The 21427-nt window shown below is 45.1% G+C and overlaps 1 protein-coding gene across 1 annotated transcript in view; it reads left to right on the top strand.

Moving 5' to 3' along the window:
* Positions 1-21427, top strand: part of LOC107298772 (peroxidasin homolog) — a gene marked incomplete at its 5' end in the record, with an annotated part of 57346 nt that overhangs the window by 19891 nt on the left and 16028 nt on the right. The window contains 9 exons of the mRNA XM_029286613.1: positions 1178-1295; positions 2319-2488; positions 4585-4857; positions 8692-8808; positions 9970-10128; positions 10910-11022; positions 12887-13043; positions 13297-13405; positions 14859-15016. Of these exons, the coding sequence (XP_029142446.1) occupies positions 1178-1295; positions 2319-2488; positions 4585-4857; positions 8692-8808; positions 9970-10128; positions 10910-11022; positions 12887-13043; positions 13297-13405; positions 14859-15016 (1374 nt within the window). The remainder of the gene's footprint in view (positions 1-1177; positions 1296-2318; positions 2489-4584; positions 4858-8691; positions 8809-9969; positions 10129-10909; positions 11023-12886; positions 13044-13296; positions 13406-14858; positions 15017-21427) is intronic.

Below are 21427 nucleotides of genomic sequence, written 5' to 3'. Positions count from 1 at the left end.
GTGAGCTTAAATGGACTCCAGAAGATGGTAGAGGACAGGAAGGCCTGGAGGAACGTTGTCCATGGGGTCGCGAAGGGTCGGACACGACTTCGCAACTAACAACAACAACAAAGAGGAAATGTATGGCCTTTACAAGACTGATGTCAGCCCCAGGAGGTAGAGCAGACTGGGAAATCAACAGCATAATAGGCTAAAACTATTTTTATTGAGATTGGCTGTAATAACAGAATCTTGCAAGGGTCGTGGTTCCGATGATAAGACCAACAAAATCAGAACTCTGAGGCTAGAGGTTTCCTCAAAGCACATGTTTATTGGTTACAAAATATCGGCATGGTCAAGAGTGAAACCAAGTCTGAAATTCTCACCCAAGAGTAACACTATTGCAAAGTCAAACTTCCTACCCCAGCACTATGCAATCAGTTATGTTCCCTGATAGAATAATTTGGCGGGCTTTCTAACAAAACGCCCAATCCTCTGACAGAATCACCTTGGTTCCCACCGGAGCCAGAATTGTTTAGACTAGCACAAATACTCTGCACCCCTCCCTTTCTTCTGGCAACCTAGAACAGTGGTGGCGAACCTATGGCATGGGTGCCAGAGGCGGCACTCAGAGCCCTCTCTGTGGGCATGCGCACCGTCGCCCCAGTCCTAGGCCTTCAGCTGGGTTTTATAAAACCTTTTTACTTTAGGCCTCCGCCGCTGTGTGCAAAAAAAAAAAAAGGTTCAATCAGTCAATTTCAACTTCTCGCGGGAAAAAAAAGATCTTGCAAAGTTGGAATTGATTGATTGAACTTTTTAGTCCCACCCAGTCTGCCATTACAACCACAGGCATGCCCACCCAGTGGGCCAGGCCCACCCAATGGGCCATGCCCACCCAATTGGCCACACCCAGCCAATGGGCCATACCCACCTGGCACTCGACGATGCATCAGTGGGTTTTGGGTTGCAGTTTGGGCACTCGGTCTCTAAAAGGTTCGCCATCACTGACCTAGAACGAGCAAGATGGCTTCAGCCAGGTTCATTGTAGAGTTGACAGTAAGTTGAATGGAGTTGCCCTCTCTTCCTCCTTATAGTTCAGTGAATTAGGGGGACATTTAAGAACATTCATTGAAACACCAAAGTCGTATATGACATTCTTCAGCCTTTAAAGGCTCACCTTCCATCTGTCTTGTTTCAGAGAGCCCTCGTATCACAACTGAGCCACAAGATGCCGATGTTACTGTGGGCAACACCGTCTATTTCATCTGCCGGGCAGAGGGGAATCCGAAACCTAAGATTATCTGGCTTCACAACAAGTAAGTAAGATTGATTGTGAGAGGAGACTATGTTGAAGCATAAGGGGAAACCTGGTGGTATCTAATGAAGAGGTGTCAAAGAAGGCAAGATGGCAGAAGCAACATGCCATTCTGTAATGGTGTGTTGGAGAGACCTTGGGAGATGGGTCAAAGAGACAATACCAAAGGAATGGTCAGATCTTGTTCTTGTTAGTTGCGAAGTCGTGTCCAACCCCTCGCAACCCCATGGACAACGTTCCTCCAGGCCTTCCTGTTCTCTACCATCTTCTGGAGTCCCTTTAAGCTCACGCCTACTGCTTCAGTGACTCCATCCAGCCACCTCATTCTCTGTCACCCCCTTTTTCTATTGCTCTCAATCTTTCCCAGCATTAGGCTCTTCTCCAGTGAATCAGTGGTGGGATTCAAATAGGGGAACAACCGGTTCTCTGCGTGGATGCCACTTCCGGAAGTCCGTTCTGGGCCTGGGCAACAAAAAATTAGCTACCGGTTCTGCTGAAGTGGTGGGAACTTGCTGAATCCCACCACTGGGTTGGATAAGTTGATAGTATCACCAGGGGTTTTTTTTCTCATAGAACGCCCAGAATGGAGTTCCGGCACCTTGTTGGGATGGAACCTTGTAGGGTAGGCAAGGCGGATTGTATGACGTGTGTGAGTTCCAGCACCTTTTTTTTTTTTTTAGAAAAAAAGCACTGAGTACCACTTTCTCCATCTCAGCATCCCATAGATCAGAGGTCCCCAACCTTTGGGGCACCAGGGACCGGTTCCGTAGAAAGAGGGTTTTCCGCAGCCTGGAGGGTGCGTGGTTTTGTGTGCTGCCTGCATCTCACGGATTGGGCTTTGGTTGTTTGTGTGGACCGGTTGCTGGCATGCTGCGGCCCGGTACCAGTCCACAGACTGGGGATTGGGGACTCCTGCCATAGATAGTCTGGATTGTTGTCTGGAGGTAACACTACTTGTAGTCCAATCCTTCTCTAGATCAAAGGAGGAATGAAGCTGGCGGCCATCTTTCTTTTTTTATTGCAGCAACGAGATTGACATGAAGGATGATGGACGGCTGAACCTTCTACAAGATGGCACACTGATGATCCAAGACACTAAAGAATCCGACAAGGGAATCTATCAGTGCCTGGCCAAGAACATTGTGGGCGAAGCAAAGACCCATGAAGTTGCCCTACGCTACTTCGGCACGCCTTGTAATGTCCTTCAAATAAATGAAGATCTTGTCCCTAGGTCTATAAGAACCAGACAATCTCTTCAGGCTGATTTTAGGATGGGGCCATGAAATCTGGTAGTAGCATCTCACCTGTCTTACCTGTATTGGCTGAAGAAGCCGGGCCAATTTGGGAAAGTTTGCAAACTCACCATTGCTATGGGTGAGCTTTGCCATCCCATAAAATGCAAACAAGTAAAAAACCAAAAGGGTTTTGAGTAAGTGAATGATGTGGCAAGGAGAATTGTGGTAAGGAGAAACATCTCAAGAACTTTGTCTCAGGCTCATCCATGAGGGCTGGTTAACAAAGTCAAGAGGGAAACCACAACTGCACCATCAAATCAATTAATGACACATTTTTGAAAAGGGGCAATGGCTTTGATTACGTAATTTGTGACTGCCTCCTTAGCTATTTTGACCCCTCAGTATGGACACACCAGTTCGGTCCTCTTCTATTAAAGATCCACTATTTCCTACAAGTTGGCATTTAAGAGCAAGGGGTTGGACTAGAAGACCTCCAAGGTCCCTTCCAACTCTGTTATTCTAAGTCTGAGAGAGAGGGACTGGCCCAAAGTCATCCAGTTGGCTCCATGCCCAAAGCGGGACTAGAACTCACCATCTCCCACACCAAACTGGCACTCTAATAAAACACTATGGTTTAATAGTATGGTTTTCACTTCATTTTCAGACAAGGAAAACCAAATGCACAGGTATAGAATAGGTGACCCCTGGTTCAACAGCAGCCACTGTGAGAGGGATCTCAGTGTCCTAGTGGACAATCACTTAAATATGAGCCAGCAGTGTGCTGCAGCTGCCAAAAAAGCCAACAAAGTGCTGGGCTGCATTAACAGAGGGATAGAATCAAGATCATGTGAAGTATTAATACCACTTTACAATGCCTTGGTAAGGCCACACTTGGAATGCGGCATCCAGTTTTGGTCACCACGATGTAAAAAAGATGTTGAGACTCTAGAAAGAGTGCAGAGAAGAGCAACAAATTAGGGGTCTAGAGGCTAAATCGTACAATAAACAATTGAAGGAGCTAGGTATGTCTAGCCCAGGGGTACGCAACTTTGGCTCTTTTATGACTCGTGGACTTCAACTCCCAGAATTCCTGAGCCAGCCACGCTGAGGGGAAAGGGAGGGGTTTCCAAGCTGAGCCATGCTGGCTCAGGAATTCTGGGAGTTGAAGTCCACGAGTCATAAAAGGTTGCCTACCCCGGGTCTAGCCTATCAAAGAGAAGGATTAGGGTGACATGATAGCAGTCTTCCAATATTTCATGGCTGTCACAAAGAGGAGGGGGTCAGCCTATTCTCCAAACCACCTGAAGGCAGGAGAAGAAGCAATGCATGGAAACTTATCAAAGGGAGATTCAACCTAGAATTAAGGAGAAATTTCCTGACCGTGAGAACAATTAATCAATGTAACAGCTTGCCTCCAGAAGTTGTGGGTGATCCACTGCTTGAGGTTTTCATGAAGAGACTGGACAGCCATTTGTATGGAATGGTATAGGACAGTAGTTCTCAATCTGTGGCCCGCAGACCCCTGGGGGGGGGACCTGCAATGTCATCACAGGAGGTCTGTCGAGGCTTGAAGAAATGTTATCATTTAAATCTTGAGTTAAGTTTTGGGGATCCGGGCCCACAAAAGGTAGTTAAAGGGGGTCCCTGGTGAAGAAAAGGCTGAGAATCCCTGGTGTCGGTTCTCCTGCTTCAGCAGGGGGTTGGACTAGAGGACCTCCAGAGATCCCTTCCAATTCTACTATTCTATGTTCTATATCAGGGGTCTTCAAACTTGGCCCTTTTATGACTCGTGGACTTCAACTCCCAGAATTCCTGAGCCAGCCTGGGGAAAATATGGCTCCCTCATGACTCGTGGACTTCGACTCCCAGAATTCCTCAGCCAGCATGGCTCAGCTTGGAAACCTCTCCATTTCTCCTCAGCACGGCTGGCTCAGGAATTCTGGGAGTTGAAGTCCACGAGTCATAAAAGGGCCAAGTTCGAAGACCCCTGTTCTATATTGAGTTGGAATATTCTGAAATGGTCTTAAGCGCTTCTCTGTCTTTTTTTGTTTTCAGCCCAGCCTACATTTGTCATCCATCCCCAGAACACAGAAGTCCTGGTGGGGGAAAGTGTGACTCTGGAATGTGGGGTGTCAGGACACCCCCCACCTCGCGTTGTCTGGATGCTGAGCTCAGGGTCGCCGCTGCCCCCAAATCCACGCTTCACCATCACCAACTCCGGTGGCCTCTACATTCAAAATGCCACTTTGTCGGATGAAGGCAAATACAGCTGCAAGGCCACGAACCGGGAAGGATCTATTATGGCCACAGCAAATATCATTGTGCAAGGTAGCTGTGAGAATATGAACAGCCAGACTTAGTCAGGCGGCAAATTAGACGAAAGTCGGGTATAGGCAGACCTTGTTTAGTGACCGTTCAAAATTACAAAGACACTGGAAAAAAGTGACGCGCCCGTTTTTCACACTTACGATCATTGCAGCCTCCTCCGTGTCACGTGATCAAAATTCATACGCTTGGGAAGCAGCGTGGTGACTGGGCAGTCAATAGTTCAATAACAAAGTCTCTAGTACATATAATAATAATAATAATAATAATAATAATAATAATAATAATGATAATAATAATAATGATGATGATGATGATGATGATGATGATGATGATGATGATGATGATGATAGTAATAATAATAAAGTTGGAAGGGACTTGGAGGTCATCTAGTCCAACCCCCTGCTGAGGCAGGAAACCCTATACCATTTCGGACCAATGGCTGTCCAGTCTCTTCTTAAAAACTTCCAGTGTTGGAGCATTCACCACTTCTGGAGGCAGGTTGTTCCACTGGTTAATTGTTCTCACTGTCAGGAAGTTTCTCCTTAGTTCTAGGTTGCTTCTCTCCTTGCTTAGTTTCCACCCGTTGCTTGTTGCATTATCAAAAAATCCTTCTCTATTTCCCTTAACCTTCAATGTATCATACTTAAATTAGTAAGTTTCTAACCATGACAAATTCAATTAAAACATTTATCAATATATTTTTTGCTTACAGATAGCCATATCCTGTTTTTAAGGTTTAGTTACTTTTTCATTTTTAATTACAATATTCCAATGTACCTTTAACATCCATGGTATTCAAATTTCCAAGCACTCAAATGTAAAACCAATAAAATTTAAACCAATAAAATCTGTTTAAAAAAAAAAAAATCATACGCTTGGGAACCGACTCATATTTATGACGGTTGCAGTGTCCGGGGGTCATGTGATCCCCTTCTGCGACCTTCAGACAAACAAAGGCAATGGGGAAGCTGGATTCACTTAACAACTTCGTGACTCACTTAACAACCTGCAGGGGTTCACCTAATAACTGTGGCACGAAAGCTCGTAAAATGGGGCAAAATTCACGGAACAACCATCTCACTTAAGCGTAGTTCAACATGAAAAATAAAAGATTAACTTGAAAAGTAGCAGAGCTAAGATGTAAACTAGCTTTATTTGCGTAGTTCATTTGTCGATTCTACAAGCAGTCCTCGATTTATGACATTAGGAAGACAGTTGTTTAGCCAGTTGCACCCAATTTTATAATCTTTTTTTTTTTTGGTCCTGGTTCTTAAATGAATCACTGCAGTTGTTAAGTGAATCAAATGGTTGTTAAACAAATCTTGCTTCTCCCTATTAACTTTGCTTGTCAGAAGCTGACTGGGAAGTCATAAACGGTGATCACATGACCCTGGGACACCTGCAACTATTTGTAAATATACGTTGTTTGCCAATTGCCTGGAGTTTGATCACATGGGGATGCTGCAAGTTGTAAGTGCGAGGACCAGTTGTTAAGTCATGTTTTTCCATGCCACTGTAACTTTGGATGGTTTCTAAATGAATAGTTGTAAGTCAAGGATTACCTGTACTTATTTCCTTATACAGTACTTTTTATATTGATTTCACTTGGTGCAGCAGACTAAGTGAAATTTAAAAAGACACATTCAAGTGCAATCCATTAACAAAATGATACGGCATCAAGGCCATGGTTTTCCCAGTTGAAATGTATGGCTGTGAAAGTTGGACCATAAGAAAGGCTGAGTGCCAAAGAATTGAGGCCTTTGAACTCTGGTGCTGGAGAAGACTCCTGCGAGTCCCCTAGACTGCAAGGCGATCCAACCGGTCAGTCCTAGAGGAGATCAACCCTGACTGCTCTTTAGAAGGCCAGATCCTGAAGTTGAAACTCAAGTACTTTGGCCACCTAATGAGAAGGAAGGACTCACTGGAGAAGAGCCTAATGCTGAGAAAGATGGAGGGCAAGAGAAGAAGGGGACGACAGAGAAGGAGGTGGCTGGATGGAGTCACTGAAGCAGGAGGCGTGAGCTTCAATGGACTCCAGAAGATGGTAGAGGACAGGAAGGCCTGGAGGAACGTTGTCCATGGGGTCGCGATGGGTTGGACACGACTTAACTTACAAAAACAGCATCAGAATTTGCAAAAGAGATAGAAGGAGGAGAAAGAGGATCCTAAAAATCTAGCTTGTGTATAAAATAAACCCTGCCCTGAAATCATTTAAAATAAAAAAACCTTCTTCCTGGGCTTTTTATCAAAAAAGAAAGATTCAAATATTGAACGGTGACAAAGAACAGCAGTGAATTTGTTCCACGTCTTGTCCATCCATGACCTAATAGGTAGTTTAAAGATTCAATGAGTAACACATCTCATTTCTTTTCAAAAGAAAGGTCAATACAACAGGCAGGATTGTCATAGAGAACAAGGGTGATGCTAGACTAGAGGAAGTTGAAAAAAATCAAGAATGTGGCCAGGATTAGGACATCAAACAGCCTGCATGTATAAAAGGAATGGATCTTTGATTGTGTGGATGCAACCCACATCCTGAGTCTCTCTGATACTTACCTCAACAAGGATACTTCCTCTTGCTAGATTTTTGTGTATAGTTAAATGTTTCTCAACCTCAGCCATTAGAAGATGTGTGGACTTCAATTCCCAAATTCCCCAGCCAGCATGGCTGGCTGGACAATTCTGGGAATTGAAGTCCAAACATCTTGAAACTTGGAACTGTATCTTATTGTACCCTAAGGCAGGGCTTTTCAACCTTTTCATCCATTGTATCACTTTTAGGATATGGCAGTATCCGAGTACCATCAGTCGCCTAGCAAGGTGTCAAAAACTTGATGACCAAAAAAAAAAAAGGAAAAAGGTGATAAAGTACAGGTAGTCCTCAACTTACAACAGTTCACTTAGTGATTGTTTGAAGTTACAATGGCACTGAAAAAGTGCTCCCAAGCCACAGCTGAGCAAGGCACCTTCCTGCCCACCCGGCGGTGCTCTTCCTCCTGTCCGAGATTTTCATTGTTGTGAGCGTTTCTGTTGAGGATTGGCAGCGGGGGTGGGGTGGTGGGGTGTTTGGTTTTTATTCCCCTCGTCTGCTAGGTGGTTGCAGCAGGTTTTGGTCACTTCACATGACCCTGGGACACTGTGACCGTCATAAATATGAATCAGTTGTCAAGCATCTGAATGTAAATCCCAAGACCCTGGAGATAAGGCAACATTCCAGCTGATTGGCGCTTCTTCTGGGCTCAGCAGAAGCACCAGGATCAGCGCCGAGCTCCAGCTGGAGCCTGGTGCTGATCCTGGCGCTTCCACTGAGCCCTGACAGCCCTGCAGCTCCAGCCGTCTCTCGCTCAGGCTTGTGCGGTGCTGCCACCGGTTCAGCTCATTCCCCTCCCCCGCTTTTATAGGATGGTTGCGTACCACCTGCCAGGTGCCAATGTACCACAAGTGGTACCCATACCACTGGTTGAAAAGCCCTGCCCTAAGGGTAAATTCCTATATCCCGGGAGAAATGAAATTGAGAAGAGTAATCTAACTCAGCTGTATTAGTAAATATCAATTCTTAGCCACATTAGTGAATACCAATTGAATAGGGGTCGCCCGTAAAGATTGATTTTAACAGAGTAACAGAGTTGGAAGGGGCCTTGGAAGTCTTCTAGTCCAACCCCCTGTTCAGGCATCTTCTAATGGCCGAGGTTGAGAAACATTGCCGGCCGAATCAATCTGGTCTTCTCAATCTTTCTCTGGGGTTTTCATTTAACCTTTCATGCTTGGTGGACAGAAGGTTGCACATTCCCACGAACCTTGCACATGTCTCTTTTCCTTCTTTTCCTCCTGCAGATACCCCCAGGTTTTTAATAGCTCCCAGTGATCAGACCGTGACTGAGGGTCAAAATGTGGATTTGCCCTGCTCTGCGGATGGACATCCTCGCCCGATCATATCTTGGACAAAAGAAGGTATTTCCTTGGCACTGCAATCTTCTGTAAGGATTTAGAGTCATGGAAACATGAGCTGAAAGAGTCCTCCAAGATTGTGTTTCTCAACCTCAGCAACTGTAACAGAATAACAGAGTTGGAAGGGACCTTGAAGGTCTTCTAGTTCAACCCCCTGCTCAAACATTTACATCACCACAATATAAAAAAGATGTTGAGACTCTAGGAAGAGTGCAGAGAAGAGCAACAAAGATGATTAGGGGACTGGAGGCTAAAACATATAAGGAACGGTTGGTGGAATTGGGTATGTCTAGTTTAATGAAGAGAAGGACGAGGGGGGACATGATAGCAGTGTTCCAGTATCTCAGGGGCTGCCCCAAAGAAGAGGGAGTCAAGCTCTTCTCCAAAGCACCAGAAGGCAGGACAAGAAGCAACGGAGGGAAACTAATCAAGGAGAGAAGCAACCTAAAACTAAGGAGAAATTTTCTGACAGTTAGAACAATTAACCAGTGGAACAACCTGCCTCCAGAAGCGGTGAACGCTCCAACACTGGAAGTTTTTAAGAAGAGACTGGACAGCCATTTGTCCGAAATGGTGTAGGGTTTCCTGCCTGAGCAGGGGGTTGGACTAGATGACCTCCAAGGTCCCTTCCAACATTTATTATTATCATTATTATTATTATTATTATTATTATTATTATTATTATTATTATTATTATTATTATTATTATCATCATCATCATCATCATCATCATCATCATCATCATCATCATCATTATTATTATTATTATTATTATTATTATTATTATTATTATTATTATTATTATTATTATTATTATTATTATTATATTAACAATCCATTCTCTTCAGCTGGAGCCAACTGGGTAGATAACACTCCTGTTTCCAAGGAAAGCTTGTCCATCCTTGCCTAGGGAGATTCTTGGTCATCCAGGTCACGGTTGCTCCAAAAGTGCTTTTTCAAAAGGCAACTGGACTTTGTTTTTCCTTGAAGACTGTCAGAACTGAAGAAGCTTCTTCGATGAGAAGGGAAACATCTTCCAGGACAAACAAGGTCCGGTTGCCTTTTGAAGAAGCACCTTTGGGACTTGTCCATCCTTTGTGAAGTTCAGAGTTCGTGGGGGGGGTTTCTCCAACAGCACCCTGTTTTCATTCCTCGTGTTCCCAGGCGGTCCATTACCAAACAGTTGGAGATACAGTGTCCTCTCCACGGGAACCCTGCAGATGGTCCAGGTGTCCCTTCATGATCAAGGCCACTACGAGTGCCATGCCATCAATGCAGTTGGAGCCCAGAGATTTTCCATGAGCCTCAAGGTCACCCCACGGGGTAAGCGCACGCACAAAATTCTTGCCGATCTCGTCTTCCCCATCCGGTTGACTTCCTTCCACCCTTCAAACAGGTCTTCCCAAATCTGGTGTCCTCCAGAGGGCTTGAAGTTCAACGCTCAGGGCCAACCCACCTGGAAGACACATCTTCCCTTAATTTCTGTCCCCAATGAAGTACAGAATACGGTGTAACAGAGTTGGGCGGGACCTCAGAGGTCATCTAGTCCAACCCCCTGCTCAAGCAGGAGAACCTACGCCAGTGATGGCGAGCCCTTTAGAGACCGAGGGCCCAAACTGCAACCCAAAACCCACTTATGTATCGTCGGGTGCCGGGTGGGTGTGGCCCATTGGGTGGGCGTGGCTGCGGTGGTAACGGCAGACTGGATGGGACTAAAAAGTTCAAATCAATCAATTCCAACTTTGCGAGATCTTTTTTTTTCCCCGCAAGAAGTTGAAATTGATTGATTGATTGAACTTTTTTTATTTTGCACATGCCTTTTCGCCTAAAGCGAAAAGATTTTATAAAACCCAGCTGAAGGCCTAGGAGTGGGGCGACGGCGCGCATGCCCAGAGAGGGCTCTGCGTGCCACCTGTGGCACGCGTGCCACGGGTTCGCCACCACGGACCTACACCGTTTCAGACAAACGACTGTCCAATCTCTTCCTAAAAAACCTCCAGTAATGGAGCACCCGCAACTTCTGGTGGCAAGTCATTCCACTAGCTAAACCTGATACCGTGCTTTCGCCCCCCCACCCCCCCACCCCTTTGTCTTTCCTAAACAGTTATGCCTGTATTTCTTCATCCACCTCAAGATACCATTTCAGAAGTCGGGCAAGACATTGAGATCCCTTGTACCGCCCACGGGGATCCACAACCAACGATAACGTGGGCGAAGGTCTGATGGTTTATCACTTAGTTACAAGCAGGAATGCCTTTTGTGTAAAGGTGGGGGACACTGGGTGTGGGCTACTGATGTGAAATGGGGTGCCTTATTTTGAAGGCGGAACGAAAATTCTCTTTGCCTCTTGATTGCATTTATTTAATTTATATCCCGCCTTCCTTATATTGCTTTTATAAACAACTCAAGGCGGCAAACATCCGTGATCCTCCTTCTTCACTCTATTATCTCCACAACAACAATAACAACAACCCTGTGAGGTGGGTTGGGTTGAGGGAGAAGGATTGGCCCAAAGTCATTGTGCTTGAGGCGGGACTAGAACTCACAAGTCTCCTCTGATTGGCCCAAAGTCATTCATGCCTGAGGCGGGACTAGAACTCACAAGTCTCCTGTGATTGGCCCAAAGTCATTCATGCCTGAGGTGGGACTAGAACTCACATTCTCCCGGTGCCTTCAGAAAAACGGGCTGGGGAATTCTGGGAGCTGAAGTCCACACATCTTACAGCTGTTGAGGTTGAGAAACTCTGATAAAAAGAGAAGTATTTGGGGGCTTCTTGAATGTTACAATGCCTTTGGTGACATCTAGTGGTCACATCCAGAAAACACAATTGCCAGCTTGTCAGGGCTGCATGACCTGGCTGTTTTAAGGTGGCTGCTTTGAATAAAATAGAGCTGGAAGGGACCTTGGAGGTCTTCTAGTCCAGCCCCCTGCTCAAGCAGGAGAACCTACACCATCTCTGGTGTGACTGTCTACTTAAAAACCTCCAGTGATGGAGTGCCCACGATTTCTGGTGGCAAGCTGTTCNATAATAATAATAATAATAATAATAATAATAATAATAATAATAATAATAATAATAATAATGATAAAGTTGGAAGGGACCTTGGAGGTCATCTAGTCCAACCCCCTGCTCAGGCAGGAAACCCTATACCATTTCAGACAAATGGCTGTCCAGTTTCTTCTTAAAAACTTCCAGTGTTGGAGCATTCACCGCTTCTGGAGGCCGGTTGTTCCACTGGTTAATTGTTCTCACTGTCAGAAAATTTCTCCTTAGTTCTAGGTTGCTTCTCTCCTTGATTAGTTTCCACCCGTTGCTTCTTGTCCTACCTTCTGGTGATTTGGAGAAGAGCTTGACTCCCTCTTCTTTGTGGCAGCCCCTGAGATATTGGAACACTGCTATCATGTCCCCCCTCGTCCTTCTCTTCATTAAACTAGACATACCCAGTTCCAGCAACCGTTCCTTATATGTTTTAGCCTCCAGTCCCCTAATCATCTTTGTTGCTCTTCTCTGCACTCTTTGTAGAGTCTTAACATCAATCAGTTCAGTTAATGACTGTTCAAAGTTAGAACAGCACTGAAAAATGTGACTTATGACCATTTTCACACTGACAACCATTGCAGCATCAGAATTCAGACGTTTGGCAACTGGTTCATATTTATGACGGTCGCAGTGTCCCAGGGTCACGCAATCCCCTTTTGTGACCTTCTGACGAGCAAAGTCAAGGGGGGGGGAGCCAGATTCACTTAACAACCGTGTGTCTAACTTAACAACTGCAGCGATTCACTTAACAACTGAGGCAAGAAAAGTCGTAAAATGGGACAAAACTCACTTTAATAAGTGTCTGGCTTAGCCAGAGAAATTTTGGGCTGAGCTGTGATCGTAAGTCGAGGATTACCTGTATTTACAATATAGATAGTCCTATATGCAATTTTTCAAAAAAATAAGGCGGTGGCTCTAGTTGCAGACACCCTCTTGTTTTTTTGCTGACCTTCTTGGTGGTTTACTGTGAACATGATTGTGGTCTCCCCGCCAGAGAGAATTCTATTCACGCTCCAGATTCTTTCCTTTTTCTGCATCAGGACAGGATTCAGATCACAGAGAGTGGCAAGTTCCACATCAGCCAGGAAGGCACTTTATCCATCCGAGATTTGGGACTGGCAGATCAAGGAAGATACGAATGTATAGCCAGGAGTACCTCTGGGTTTACAACCAGCGCCATGCAGCTAACCATCATCGGTAAGAGAAACCGAGAAATTCTTCCTTCAGAATGGATTTTATTTCATTTTTGCATAGAAGGGAAGGTCCCGGCTTTTTTTTACACATGTTGTAAATAATGTGCCTAAAAAGAGGAGGGGCTTTGATTGTACGATTGTGGCTGCCATCTTGACTTTTTTGACCCCCTGTACTTTATTAATGAATCCTTTAAACTAATTACGTTTTTATTCTTTTATTCTTTTCTTTTTCGTACTTGGGTGGGGCTAAAACAAAGCCACGAACATCAGAAGGAGCGGTGATACCTTCGTAGCCACCTCCATCCAGGAAGCCATCAGCAGTGTGGATTTTGCCATCAATTCGACACGCACTGAACTGTTCAGCAAGTAAGCCTATCAAAAATTGTATTCACATTTTAATGAGATTTGTTGCCATGCTGAACATCAGGTGGATGCAACAGGTAACAATCAACCATGGAGTCCTTGGTGCTCTCTGACCTGGGTTGTTTTCTTGCAGACGTTTCATGACCCAACTAGAATACACATATTACTTACTTAAATATATTCTTATTTCATTTCATAAACATTTTCTATTTCTCATCCTAGTACGTCACACTTTACTAATAGAGTCAGCTTTATTGTCTCACATCCATCATCTATATTTTCTGGGCTAAACAATAGTTCAAAGCTGATTCCTAGTATTGAGTTTTTGATTGCCTCTTTTGAATATTATGTAGACGTTGTTTATCTCTATTTGCCTGGTTGATGGCTGATTCGTCGGGACTGCTAGGCTTCTAGGAATTCTCTAACCTTTTTGGACTTGATTTGATCTAGGTTGCTTACAGTTTCCCACTTAAGTCTGTCCATGTGTTGTGCAATTAAGGAGTTTTCATCATGTTTTCTTACTGTTAGTTGGTGTTCATCAATGTGTTCTAATAATAATAATGTTAAAGTTGGAAGGGACCTTGGAGGTCATCGAGTCCAACCCCCTGCTCAGGCAGGAAACCCTACACCATTTCGGACAAATGGCTGTCCAGTCTCTTCTTAAAAACCTGCAGTGTTGGAGCATTCACCGCTTCTGGAGGCAGGTTGTTCCACTGGTTAATTGTTCTAACTGTCAGGAGGTTTCTCCTTAGTTCTAGGTTGTTCCTCTCCTTGCTTAGTTTCCATCCGTTGCTTCTTGTCCTGCCTTCAGGCGCTCCCTCTTCTTTGGGGCAGCCCCTGAGATATTGGAACACTGCTATCATGTCCCCCCTTGTCCTTCTCTTTATCAGACCAGACATACCCAATTCCAGCAACTGTTCCTTATATGTTTTAGCCTCCAGTCCCCTAATCATCTTTGTTGCTCTTCTCTGTACTCTTTCTAGAGTCTCAACATCTTTCTAGAGTCTCAACATCATTCTGTTAGTCTTCTGCCTGTCTCTCCTACATAGTGGCTGTTACAGTCCCTTCCAGCACTGAAGATGTTACCTAGTTGGGTAATGAAATGTCTACAAGCAAATAACCAAGCTCAGAGAGCACCAAGGACACCACAGTCCTCCTCCTCCACCTGCTTTCCTTCTCTTTCTCCTTCTTTTCCTTCTTATGTCTGCAAACATCAACCCCTTCTAGCACTGATGATGTTACCTAGCTGGGTAATGAAACGTCTGCAAGAAAACAACCAAGTCCAGAGAGCACCAAGGATCCCACAGTTGAACACTGAGATACAAATATTCTTTTCTGTTGGTAACAATCAACCAGTCAGGAATTTAACTGGGGGGGAAATATTATAATATAGAAATTGAAGTTTGCAAGATACGATGAGCTACTAAAAGAGTCACATTCTGTCCCTCCCAAACAGGAGACCCAAAACACCGAATGAACTGCTGGCCCTTTTCCGATATCCGCGGGACCCCTACACCATCGAGACAGCTCGGGCTGGAGAAATCTTTGAAAGAACCTTGCAGCTTATTCAGGATCACGTGCAGCAAGGATTATTCGTGGACATGAACGGAACGGGTATAATACGAAATACCGACCCTGCTTTTTTTAGTCTTAAAAATATGTTGCTGAAAAAAAACAATTTAGTTTTTTCTTGCTAAGGAGTTAGGAGGAGCACCAGACCTTCCTGCAAAATTTATTGGGCATTTCCTATATTCTAGGCATCCTCCACTAAAGTCCTAGGCCCATGGTGGCGAACCTATGGCATGTGTGCCACAGGTGGCACGCAGAGCCCTCTCTGTGGGCACGTGTGCCATCGCCCCAGTCCTAGGCCTTCAGCTGGCTTTTATAAAACCTTTTCGCTTTAGGCCTCCACCGCTGTGTGCAAAAAAAAAAAAAGTTCAATCAATTTCAACTTCTCGCAGGAAAAAAAGTTCTCGCAAAGTTGGAATTGATTGATTGAACTTTTTAGTCCCACCCAGTCTGCCGTTACCACCGCAGCCACGCCCACCCAATGGGCCACACCCACCCAACGGGCCATGCCCACCCGGCACCCGACGATACATAAGTGGGTTTTGGGTTGCAGTTTGGGCACCCGGTCTCTACAAGGTTCGCCATCACTGTCCTAGGCTGTTAAATTATCCCACTATGAAATCTGGAAAGCCATTTTTTAAAAAGATAAAATTACATAATTTAATATTGAATGGCTGTGTCCCAAACACCTAGAGACCTAGCACAGATAGTCATTGACTTACCTTTCACTTAGCGACCGTTCGAAGTTACAATGGCAGGGGAAAAAAAGTGACAGCTGACCACGTTTCACACAACCGTCGCAGCGTGCCCCTGGTCACGTGATCAAAAATTGGATGCTTGGCAACTGACTTTTGCAGTGTCACATAATCAACTTTTACAATCTTCCGGCAAGCAAAGTAAATAGGGTAGCCAGATTTACTTAACAACCACGTCACTAAGTGAACAACTACAGTGATTCATTTAACACCTGTGGCTCGAAAAGTCGTAAAATGGGGCAAAGCTTACTTAACAACCGTCTCACTTAGCAACGGAAACTTTGGCTCCGTTGTGGTCGTAAGTTGAGGTTTGGAACAGACATAAACCATCGGGAAAAAGACGGTAGCATCTCATAAACTCACAGAGCCCAGGTGGCAAGGAAGCTGGGAAGAAACATCCCAAACGACTGAAAGAGACGCTGCCTTCATGATCTCACTCTAAATGAGTCTGAGAAATTCTCTTCATTAGTGTCCCGCCCCCCAGAGGAGGAACCATGCTGGGTTTGGCAGCAAAGTTAAGCAGATTGCAGGAAAGTAGAAGACTAGAAAGTGGGAGGCCGTGAGTTCAAGTCCCGCCTTAGCCATGAAAATCGGCTGGATGACTTTGAGCTAATCACTAGGAGACTTGTGAGTTCTAGTCCTGCCTTAGGCAGGAAAGCCGACTGGGTGACTTTGAGTCAATCACCAGGAGACTGTGAGTTCTAGTCCTGCCTTAGGCATGAAAGCTGGCTGGATGACTTTGGGCCAATCATCAGAAGATAGTGAGTTCTAGTCCCACCTTAGCCATGAAAGCTGGCTGGATGACTTTGAGCCAATCACAAAGAGATGGTGAGTTCAAGTCCCGCCTTAGCCATAAAGTTGGCTGGATGACTTTGAGCCAATCACAAAGAGATGGTGAGTTCTTGTCCCGCCTTAGCCATGAAAACTGGCTGGATGACTTTGGGCCAATCACCAGGAGATGGTGAGTTCTAGTCCCACCTTAAGTGTGAAAGCTGGCTGGGTGACTTTGGGCCAATCACCAGGAGATGGTGAGTTCTTGTCCCGCCTTAGCTATGAAAACTGGCTGGATGACTTTGGGCCAATCACCAGGAGATGGTGAGTTCTAGTCCCGCCTTAGCCATGAAAGCTGGCTGGATGACTTTGGGCCAATCACAAAGAGATGGTGAGTTCAAGTCCCGCCTTAGCTATGAAAACTGGCTGGATGACTTTGGGCCAATCGCCAGAAGATAGTGAGTTCTAGTCCCGCCTTAGGTATATGAAAGCCAGTTGGGTGATTTGGGCCCAGTCCCTCTCTCCCAACCCAATTCATCTCACGGGGTTGTTCTTGTGGGGACAATAGGAAGGTGTGTTAGACATGCTCACCACCTTGAGTTATTTGTAAAAATAATAAAGGCAGGAAACAAACAAACAAACAAACAAACAAATGTAGCTCATCTATTTTGATTCTAATTCTAACTCCAATCCAACATTTTATCTTGTCTTGCAGGCTATCGCTACAACGATCTAGTTTCCCCACACTACCTGAACATGATTGCCAACTTATCGGGCTGCTCCGCCCACCGCCGCACCCCCAACTGCTCCGACCTCTGTTTCCACAAGAAGTACCGGACTCACGATGGGTCTTGCAATAACCTCCAGCACCCTATGTGGGGCGCATCCCTCACGGCCTTCCAACGGCTGCTGAAGCCCGCCTATCAAAATGGCTTCAACCTCCCCCGTGGCTTCTCCTTAGTGGAAGATTCCAGGGATCTCCCCCTCCCTCTGCCTCGCTTGGTCTCGACTGCCCTGATTGGCACGGAGACCATCACCCCGGATGACCAGTTCACTCACATGCTTATGCAGTGGGGGCAGTTTCTGGACCACGACTTGGACCAGACAGTGGCTGCCATCAGCATGGCGCGTTTCTCGGATGGGGCGTCATGCAGTCAAGTATGCAGCAATGATCCCCNAATTGCCAGCTTGTCAGGGCTGCATGACCTGGCTGTTTTAAGGTGGCTGCTTTGAATAAAATAGAGCTGGAAGGGACCTTGGAGGTCTTCTAGTCCAGCCCCCTGCTCAAGCAGGAGAACCTACACCATCTCTGGTGTGACTGTCTACTTAAAAACCTCCAGTGATGGAGTGCCCACGATTTCTGGTGGCAAGCTGTTCAACTGATTAATTGTCCTCATTGTTAGGAAGTTTCTCCTTAATTCCAGGTTGCTTCTCTCTCTGGTCAGTTTCCAACCATTGTTTCTTGTCCTGCCCTCTGGTGCTTTAGAGAATAATTTGACCCCCTCTTCTTTGTGCCAGCCCTGTTTCAGTTTAATGACACGGAACATATAATAATAATAATAATAATAATAATAATAATAATAATAATAATAATAATAATAATAATAATAATAATAATAATAATAATAATAATAATAATAATAAAGTTGGAAGGGACCTTGGAGGTCATCTAGTCCAACCCCCTGCTCAGGCAGGAAACCCTATACCATTTCGGACAAATGGCTGTCCAGTCTCTTCTTAAAATCTTCCAGTATTGGAGCATTCACTGCTTCTGGAGGCAGGTTGTTCCACTGGTTAATTGTTCTCACTGTCAGGAAATTTCTCCTTAGTTCTAGGTTGCTTCTCTCCTTGATTAGTTTCCATCCGTTGCTTCTTGTCCTGCCTTCTGGTGCTTTAGAGCAGGGCTTTTCAACCAGTGGTACGGGTACCATCTGTGGTACATTGGCACCTGGCAGGTGGTACACGACCATCCTAGAAAAGTGGTAGCGGGGGAGGGGAATGAACTGAACTGGTGGCAACACCACACAAGCCTGAGCAAGAGATGGCTGGAGCTGCAGGGCTGTCAGGGCTCAGAGGAAGCGCCAGGATCAGTGCCGCTTTCCAGCTGAACGGCGCTTCGGGGCTGTCAGGGCTCAGTGGAAGCACCAGGATCAGCGCCAGGCTCCAGCTGGAGCTCGGCGCTGATTCTGGTGCTTCTGCTGAGCCCTGAAGAAGCACCAATCAGCTGGAATGTTGCAGCATCTCCAGGGTCTTGTGATTTACATTCAGATGCTTGGCAACTGATCCATATTTATGACGGTCACAGAGTCCCAGGGTCATGTGAAGTGACCAAAACCTGCTGCAATCACCCAGCAGATGGGGGGAATAAAAACCAAACACCCCCCACCCCACCCCCGCTGCCAATCCCCAACAAAAATGCTCACAACAATGAAAACCTCGAACAGGAGGAAGAGCACCGCTGGGTGGGCAGGCAGGTGTCTTGCTCGGCTGTGGCTTGGGGGGCACTTTTTTCAGTGCCATTGTAACTTCGGACAGTCATTAAGCAAACTGTTGTAAGTCGAGGACTACCTGTACTTTATCACTTTTTCCTTTTTTTTTTTTTTTTGGTCATCAAGTTTTTGACACCTTGCTAGGCGACTGGTGGTACTCGGATATTGCCATATCCTAAAAGTGGTACAATGGGTGAAAAGGTTGAAAAGCCCTGCTTTAGAGAATAGCTTGACTCCCTCTTCTTTGGGGCAGCCCCTGAGATATTGGAAGACTGCTATCATGTCACCCCTCGTCCTTCTCTTCGTTAAACTAGACATACCCAATTCCAGCAACTGTTCCTTATATGTTTTAGCCTCCAGTCCCCTGATCATCTTTGTTGCTCTTCTCTGCACTCTTTGTAGAGTCTTAACATCAATCAGTTCATTTAATGACTTTTCAAAGTTAGAACAGCACTGAAAAAAGTGACTTATGACCATTTTCACACTGACAACCATTGCAGCATCCCCCTGGTCACGTGTTCAAAATTTGGGCACTTGGCAACTGGTTCACATTTACGACGGTCACTGTGTCCCGGGATCATGTGATCCCCTTTTGCGACCTTCTGGCAAGCAAAGTCAAGGGGGGGGAGCCAGATTCACTTAACAACTGTGTGTCTAACTTAACAACTGCAGTGATTCACTTAACAACTGCGGCAAGAAAGGTCGTAAAATGGGACAAAACTCACTTTAATAAGTGTCTGGCTTAGCCAGAGAAATTTTGGGCTGAGTTGTGATCGTAAGTTGAGGATTACCTGTATTTACAATATAGGTAGTCCTATAATGCAATTTTTAAAAAAATTAAGGTGGTGGCTCTAGTTGCAGACACCCTTTTGTTTTTTTGCTGACCTTCTTGGTGGTTTACTGTGAACACGACTGTGGTCTTCCCGCCAGAGAGAATTCTATTCACGTTCCAGATTCTTTCCTTTTTCTGTACCAGGACAGGATTCAGATCACAGAGAGTGGCAAGTTCCACATCAGCCAGGAAGGCACTTTATCCATCCGAGATTTGGGACTGGCAGATCAAGGAAGATACGAATGTATAGCCAGGAGTAGCTCTGGGTTTACAACCAGCGCCATGCAGCTAACCATCATCGGTAAGAGAAACCGAGAAATTCTTCCTTCAGAATGGATTTTATTTCATTTTTGCATAGAAGGGAAGGTAGGAAGGAGACTCCTAACAGCCTGCCAGGGAGACAGCGTCAAAACGTTAAGAGGGTGGTCAACAATGGAACTGAAGTCCCGGCCTTTTTTTTTACACATGTTGTAAATGATGTGCCTAAAAAGAGGAGGGGCTTTGATTGTACGATTGTGGCTGCCATCTTGACTTTTTTGACCCCCTGTACTTTATTAATGAATCCTTTAAACTAATTACATTTTTATTCTTTTATTCTTTTCTTTTTCGTACTGGGGTGGGGCTAAAACAAAGCCACGAACATCAGAAGGAGCGGTGATACCTTCGTAGCCACCTCCATCCAGGAAGCCATCAGCAGTGTGGATTTTGCCATCAATTCGACACGCACTGAACTGTTCAGCAAGTAAGCCTATCAAAAATTGTACTCACATTTTAATGAGATTTGTTGCCATGCTGAACATCAGGTGGATGCAACAGGTAACAATCAACCATGGAGTCCTTGGTGCTCTCTGACCTGGGTTGTTTTCTTGCAGACGTTTCATGACCCAACTAGAATACACATATTACTTACTTAAAGATATTCTTATTTCATTTCATAAACATTTTCTATTTCTCATCCTAGTACGTCACACTTTACTAATAGAATCAGCTTTATTGTCTCACATCCATCATCTATATTTTCTGGGCTAAACAATAGTTCAAAGCTGATTCCTAGTATTGAGTTTTTGATTGCCTCTTTTGAATATTATGTAGACGTTGTTTATCTCTATTTGCCTGGTTGATGGCTGATTCGTCGGGACTGCTAGGCTTCTAGGAATTCTCTAACCTTTTTGGACTTGATTTGATCTAGGTTGCTTACAGTTTCCCACTTAAGTCTGTCCATGTGTTGTGCAATTAAGGAGTTTTCATTATGTTTTCTTACTGTTAGTTGGTGTTCATCAATGTGTTCTAATAATAATAATGTTAAAGTTAGAAGGGACTTTGGAGGTCATCGAGTCCAACCCCCTGCTCAGGCAGGAAACCCTACACCATTTCGGACAAATGGCTGTCCAGTCTCTTCTTAAAAACCTGCAGTGTTGGAGCATTCACCGCTTCTGGAGGCAGGTTGTTCCACTGGTTAATTGTTCTAACTGTCAGGAAGTTTCTCCTTAGTTCTAGGTTGCTTCTCTCCTTGATTAGTTTCCATCCGTTGCTTCTTGTCCTGCCTTCAGGCGCTTTGGAGAATAGCTTGACTCCCTCTTCTTTGTGGCAGCCCCTGAGATATTGGAAC

Source organism: Protobothrops mucrosquamatus, unplaced genomic scaffold (assembly GCF_001527695.2).
Source record: "Protobothrops mucrosquamatus isolate PMUCROS unplaced genomic scaffold, P.Mucros_1.0 scaffold4267, whole genome shotgun sequence".
In the NCBI taxonomy this organism is placed as follows: domain Eukaryota; kingdom Metazoa; phylum Chordata; class Lepidosauria; order Squamata; family Viperidae; genus Protobothrops; species Protobothrops mucrosquamatus.
Note: the sequence above shows the minus strand (reverse complement) of the source record. Positions and strands in the feature narration are given on the sequence as shown.